This window comes from Paramacrobiotus metropolitanus, unplaced genomic scaffold (genome assembly GCF_019649055.1).
Source record: "Paramacrobiotus metropolitanus isolate TYO unplaced genomic scaffold, Prichtersi_v1.0 Parri_scaffold0000468, whole genome shotgun sequence".
In the NCBI taxonomy this organism is placed as follows: Eukaryota; Metazoa; Tardigrada; class Eutardigrada; order Parachela; family Macrobiotidae; genus Paramacrobiotus; species Paramacrobiotus metropolitanus.
Window position 1 is genome coordinate 10,114 of NW_026570688.1, and position 6,687 is coordinate 16,800.

Below are 6,687 nucleotides of genomic sequence, written 5' to 3' on the forward strand. Positions count from 1 at the left end.
CGACGGCGCGGGATGTTGCGGATTCGATTATCATAATCACTCGTATACGATGTCGCAGCGAAACAGATGGAAAGAGTGCTGTCAAAGCGGCAGTTCTTCAGTAATAGGTGGCGCAGCACGTTGGCATAAATAGGCACCGGCTGATACGTTCTTGGAACGAGCGAAGTGATCTTCCGTATGCAGCATGGGGCACTGCTTAGTGAATACTACAAACTCGTGGAACGTCAGTACGGAATTGTCAGCGATGATTAGCCAGTCGAGTTTCACGCCCAAAAAATGCAGAATAAGCGCCATATCGTGCAAACATCTCTCCCAATTACCAATAAGGTAAACGATTTTGATGTGTACTGTTACCGTGCTGTACAGTACGTAGTGTATTACAGCGCGATGTCCCATAAATGAAGTACGCTGTTGCAGGGAGAACTGTTTCAGAGCATCGAGGACATCCATGGAATGGAGTGGTAAGATCAGGCACTGCTGGATTAATTCGGAACATAATAAGTGACGGAACCATTTACACGTCCTGAAAACACATTGATCTGGATAGTTTATGACGCTTAATGTAATACGGCTATAAAAGAGGGAAAAAAGGAAATTATTATGCCTTACAGCAACATAATGCTCGCACAAAAAAAAAGATTTCTGATTCTTGTTCAGCTTCCCGGGATCCAAACAACGTTTTCTTTCTGCCCAGGCTTTATGGGATATTAAAAAAGCTAGTGTTTACTCTCGTCTCAATTCTTTGCAAATGGGACAAACAGATTCATTGTATGCAAGGAAATCAGTCGAATACGTTACCTGCGAATCTGATGTTGATCAAAAGCATCCATATAGGAAAGCACAGCCAGATGTAACTCCACATATAGGTCACTAAGACGTAGTTCACTGGGGTCGTCCAGGTCTACAAAATACGCAGATTAGTGCAAAGCACTGGAAAATGTTTAAGACACTTACCGTACAAGTGTAGCATTATACTCTGCAGGTGCCAATTTCTCAACAATTACTTATCGTTTAACACCGCCGTTAAAATAATTATAATTTAATTCTACTACTTAGAAACTGTACACGAACGCAGTTTCTGTTGGCTATAACGGGGTTCAATCATGTTAAAATATCAGATAAGCTGCGCTCGTTGAGTCGTTATAAATATACCGATAGGGTAATTAAGTAAGACTATTTAGGTTATTTTGTTAACAAAATGGTATAATTCCCATCCGAAGGACCCCTATTCTTTTGCCATATTATTATGATATTATCTAATTCTGCGGAAGAGGCAAATATTATGAGGAGGCATCATCCGAACCAGAAACAGTTTTACTGTATGTTTTTCAATTCACTTTTGAAACGATCCTCCACAATTTAATTTCGAGTTCCGGAACGGGTAGCAAAGCAAAATCTTTGACGGCAGCATCTTTCTCGGCTTTTGTTACATTGTACTGCAGTTTCAACGTTGACTTACCTTCCATGCCCACAATCACGCTCACAAGTTTGTCCAAACTTCTTCCTACAGTCTTCGTGGTCCTCGTGGCCAATAATAGCGATGCAAACCGCTTAATGGCGTACACCACGTTCTTAAAAGTAACCCTATCGTTGGGGAATTTGCCACGACCTTTCGCGATTAACAGGGCAATACACCCGTCCACTACCCCGAGAAACATTATCTGTTTGTTTGTTCCACATCTCCACATAAACTGACTATGAAAGTGTGGCATGTCCTTTATGTGATGCAGTATATCAGCTATATTAGGAATATCCCTTGTGAAATCACAAAAAGGGATTAGCACGCGGCGAAAGGACTCCTTGGTCACGGGCAGACCCAACGGTCCTGCCTGGCGAACCCGCTTTAGGGCGGCATCATTGCCATCCAGTACGCGGTAAGTCTTGATCGTGTCATCGGGCAGCATAACCTCGACGATCAAGAACGTAAAGGTCGGATAGTAAAGGAACTGAGCGGAATATGCGGGCTGCCATGATTCCGGATGATTGTCATCCAAACTGACCAGAATATCCAGTCCGTTTTTGATTTTTTGTTTCTCTTGTATGCAGTATCCTGGATGTTGACCTGACAAACCCACCCTGCGCAGCTTCTTCATGGGTATAAGCCGCAGCTGCTGCTGTTCGCAGCCGATTCGCACCCAACATTGATCGTTCTCCACTCCGCAGACGTATCCACGATAAACTAAATCATCGTCATCCACGATGTCGACAATAAACCGGTTGTAAATTCCCGTTAACAGTGGAGTTGTACATATTCGGGCAAACAAAAACTCCTCCATGATGATACTGGATCTACCGGGTAGCTAGGCCTGTGCTACTTTACAAATCGTTTACAAGGCTTTATTCAATATAGCGATGTAAGGAAAAAATGTGTTTTGCAATACTAAGGTCTTGTACTCATGATGTAAGCCAGCTGGTGGTTTACGTTGGCTGCACAGCGTTTTATGGCAAGCGCTGCTATTAAGGCTGTGCGGCATTGACGGTACATGTGGTATGCTGCACCAGGCTATAATACAGTTTTAGCCTGTTTACCTGCAGTTGTGAGTGCGCTTACCTGTTATCAGTACCTGCAATCTAAATAGCAGCGCTTTACGCCAAAACACTGTCAAGCCACAACGTAAACCACCATGCTGGCTTACATCAGAAGTACACAAGGGATTGGTTCAGTAGACATTTTTCCCCCTATATAGCGACGTAAAGTTAAATAAAGTATATTTTGGTGTCACTAAGGTCTGATAATACAGCTCGATCGATATTCTGTTAACGTGCTCGTGCACTGTTGGATTTTATCTTGGCATATGCATACAGAAATATTGGCTGCAGTTCCTTTCGCTGTATAATATACGGCGGCATTGAACAAGATCTACGGGATCACAATAACACTGATGGACACCGAGAAAATAAGGGACGCTACGGGCTACCAATCGATACTACTGTATGTGTCCTGCTCCTGGATACTATCGATTAGTCGCGGGATATGAGCATACGTGGTCAGTTATATTCTAAATTACCGTATATTACTGCAGTAGCGCTGGCCGTCCCAGTACTTGCGTAGTACAGTACAATTAAATACTACACAGACACACTACGTACTTCATTGCACAACTGTGGTGATGGTTATTTCTGAGTCTTCTGTACAAACCTACAAAATATGCTGTACAGTGTACTAAATGCTGTAATGTTTTGACTGTAATAAATATACTTTGCAGTCTTTGCTGTTCGGCATTTCGGGATTATTATTTGAATTTTTGAAAATGTTCCAATAAAGATTCTAGCCGTAATTCTTGCTCCGTGCTTGCTGATCCTTGCCTGAAGTGTTCGTATATGGGGGTTCATTGTCGCATGATACAACTTCCCTGTGCTTCATCAGCCATTGGACCGGAATAGGACTGCACGACTGCAGTTACAGCCATAACACGAAACTAGGGGCGTAGGCGTATGGTTAGTCGCTATCAAGAGTAATTTGTTGTCCCTAGCATTTTGCCGGACAAACGCGATGGTGATAACTTAAATTATTTTTTTCAATTGCTATACTTATATAAAAACGTCTAAAGTGTGTATGTGCGTGAAACATTGCAGCTTCCAATGCGCCAAATAGTCGCAGAGTAGTTGGCAACTTGACATGCACTGGTCGACTGCCGGTTGGGCCCCGTAAATACAAGAGCCAATGACTGGACTAACAACCTTCTTAATGAGGGGAATTTAACCACTAATATGGGTGGCATTATTCGGTCCCTTTAACGAAAGAAATCGCCCCATGTTGGCCAACTAGACAGCGCACAGACAAATATGCAGTACTGACAGACGCCCCTAAAAAAATGAAATAATTACCCTATTTTGTCTAACCGAATCACAGTAAGTTGTTGCAAGTTCGCTTGGTGTTACCAAAACTGGGAACGTTGGAACGTGTACGAAAAAATAGGCGATGAGGAATCGAGAAGTAGCAGACCACAGCTGCTTTCGGAAAGTTGTGCTTAACGTTTTAGTTTTCCTTCAACTTTACTGGGATTCGAATGCAGATTTCCAACCAGAGTACTGCTTGTCGCGAGTTTCGGTTCGTGAGTGAGTTTACCACGGTTCTTCGAAAACAAACAATTTCTCAACTGGAACCAGCAGGGCCAGTGTTAGCATGAGTAAACACTTCGGAGGTAACCTGATAGCAACATTCTTCTTGACGGCACCGAGATCATTGGGCTTTTCCTTCTTCCACCTACAAACGAGTTTTTTAACACGATGATCAGGCTTACTGTTAGCTTTACGCGCATCATAGCTGTCTTACACACAGTTCATAACACAACGGTAGAAATGGCCAGATAAACGCTTTCCCTTGTAGATCGACCTCCGTCAGGGAATCCAGCCAGGCTAGCATGGCTCTGATCTTATTATCTGGAAGGGTGGGGCATAACTGTTCTAGTGTTGCTTGAAAAGACTCGGCCAACGTGGACGTTGCTGCTTTAGTGAAGAGGTGCTTAAAATAAGGAAGTACAATACGGAATGGCTCCTGACAACAGGCCAGCTTTTCGTGCCGCGTCGCGAACCAAAGGCGATGCTTGTAGGGAGGATACAATATCGACGTGAAACATATTGAAAGCTTGCTATTAAAACAACAGTTCTTTAGAAGCAGGCGGGCAACACTGGTATACTCAGGCGCCGCATGAACTATTCCTCGAAACGTAACGAAATCATCATCCGTACGCAGCATGGGCCACTGGTCAGGAAAATCCAAAAACTCCTTGAACACCAATACGGAGTTGTCGGCGATGACCAGCCAGTTGATTTCCACACGCAGAAATTGCAGCAGTAGGACTAATGCGTGCAAGCATTTCTCCCAATTACCAATGAGGTAAATAACTTTAGTGTTTTGTGTAACCGTGTTGCACAGAACGTGAGTCATTGTAGCGCTGTGTTCGCTTCCGTCCAAACGCGGTTGCTGCGAATACAGTTTCAGAGTATCGAGAACATCCATAGAATGGCGTGGTAAGATCAGACACTGTTGGTTAGCTGCGGAGCACAATAAGTGTCGGAACCATTTACACGTCCTGAAAGTAAAAACAAGCGGCAAATCAATTTATAGAAAAATTAAAACCGGCAAAAGTTGCTTTCCTATAATCATACAGATACAGCAAAATCATAACCGCATGTTCTCAGTTAGCGTCAAGTTTTCGCAAAATGGGACGTTGTGAGGAATCACAGATCCTCGTTGCTGACTTACTGTACTTGATACTTAATAGATAAAGAACAACCACATAATAACAACTAAGATATAGACAAGAAATTAAAAATTAATATCTAACTTGTTATGCTTCATGCATCAGTAAATGACCCGAATTCCCCGACTAGCCAGCACATGGTTAAACAGGAAGTTAGTCAAATGTTGTACCTGCGAATCTGATGTTGATGAAAAGCATCCACATAAGAAAATACAGTCAGATGCAACTCCACATACAAGTCATCAAGTCGTAATTCACTTGGTGGTTCCAATCCTAGAAACCACATAGCTACACTGTACTGAAATGCTCATGACATTTACAGATGAAGGCTTAATTAAGAAGCTATGTACAAAGCGATATTCTGCTTACACTGTTAGCTGTGTACATTGTGCCGTGCAAGGGAATTTGCTATTGTAAATTAGTTTTGTAATTTTGAGTATTGTAAATCTGCATCATTTGTTGCGGACGGTGTAAATTTATTATGATTCACGCGCTTTATAAACAAAATTTTCTGATTTTTAAAACTGATAATTCTAGTGTGAAGTTTTTAACCTGCACACATTAAGTTATATGTCTTGAAATGTACGTTTACTTGGAAGTATTTTACTCTGATGCAGAAAGCACTGTTTTATGTCAACGCTTTAACGCAAAGTAAAGTATAAACTCACCATCCATGCCCACAATCACGCTCACAAGCTGGTCCACAATTCTGACCACAGTTTTAGCGGTTCCCGTAGTTTGTGATGTTATGAAACGTTTAATGGCAATAACCACGTAGTTGACAATTTGTTTTTCGGTAGTGCCGGAGATTCCGCTGCCGCAGGTCCCGGCAGCTGATAAAGCGATACAACCATCCACAACCCCGAGAAACATCATCTCCTTGGCCGCACCACATCTCCAGAGGAATAAACTGCGAAATGTGGCATGTCCTGTACGCGCTCCAGCACCTCCGCAATGTTGGGAATGTCGCGTGTGAATTTGGAGAGAGGAATCAGCAAGCGACGGAAGGACCGTGCGGTCACGGGCAGCCCTAGCGGACCCGCTCGACGAATGCGCTTCGTGGGAGCAGCGCATCTGAAATATTACCGTCCAGTACACGGTAACGTTTCAGCGTTTTATCTGCCAGTGCAACCTCGACATTCACGGCCGTAAAGGTCGGGCTCCAAATGCCGGTACCAACCATCCACGCGGGTTGCCATGATTCTGGGTGGCCTCGTCAGCGCTGACAAGGACATCGATGGCTTCCACGACGTGAGCGCGGCCGATGTTTCCTGATAATTTCACCCTACGCAGCATCTTTCTGGGTACCAGCCGCAGTTGCTGCTGCGCGCAGCCGATGCGCACCCAACATTTATCATTTTCTACCCGCAGACGTACGTAAGTGAACTAGAGAGTGATCGTACGTGAACTAGAGAGAAGTAGCAATGACCATGAGCACATAATTATTATATTACAGCATATTAGACTGCAATGCAATCAC

The 6,687-nt window shown here is 43.5% G+C and overlaps 1 protein-coding gene across 1 annotated transcript; it reads right to left on the reverse strand.

Moving 5' to 3' along the window:
* Positions 1-4,068: 4,068 nt before the first annotated feature.
* Positions 4,069-6,461, reverse strand: LOC129602441 (uncharacterized). Its single transcript, XM_055501457.1, has 4 exons — positions 5,876-6,461; positions 5,378-5,480; positions 4,277-5,036; positions 4,069-4,207 (listed from the first exon to the last, which is right to left on the reverse strand). Exons 1-4 carry the CDS (start codon positions 6,279-6,281, stop codon positions 4,184-4,186), a joined length of 1,293 nt encoding a protein of 430 aa, XP_055357432.1. The 5' UTR covers positions 6,282-6,461; the 3' UTR covers positions 4,069-4,183.
* Between the last annotated feature and the right edge of the window lie 226 nt (positions 6,462-6,687).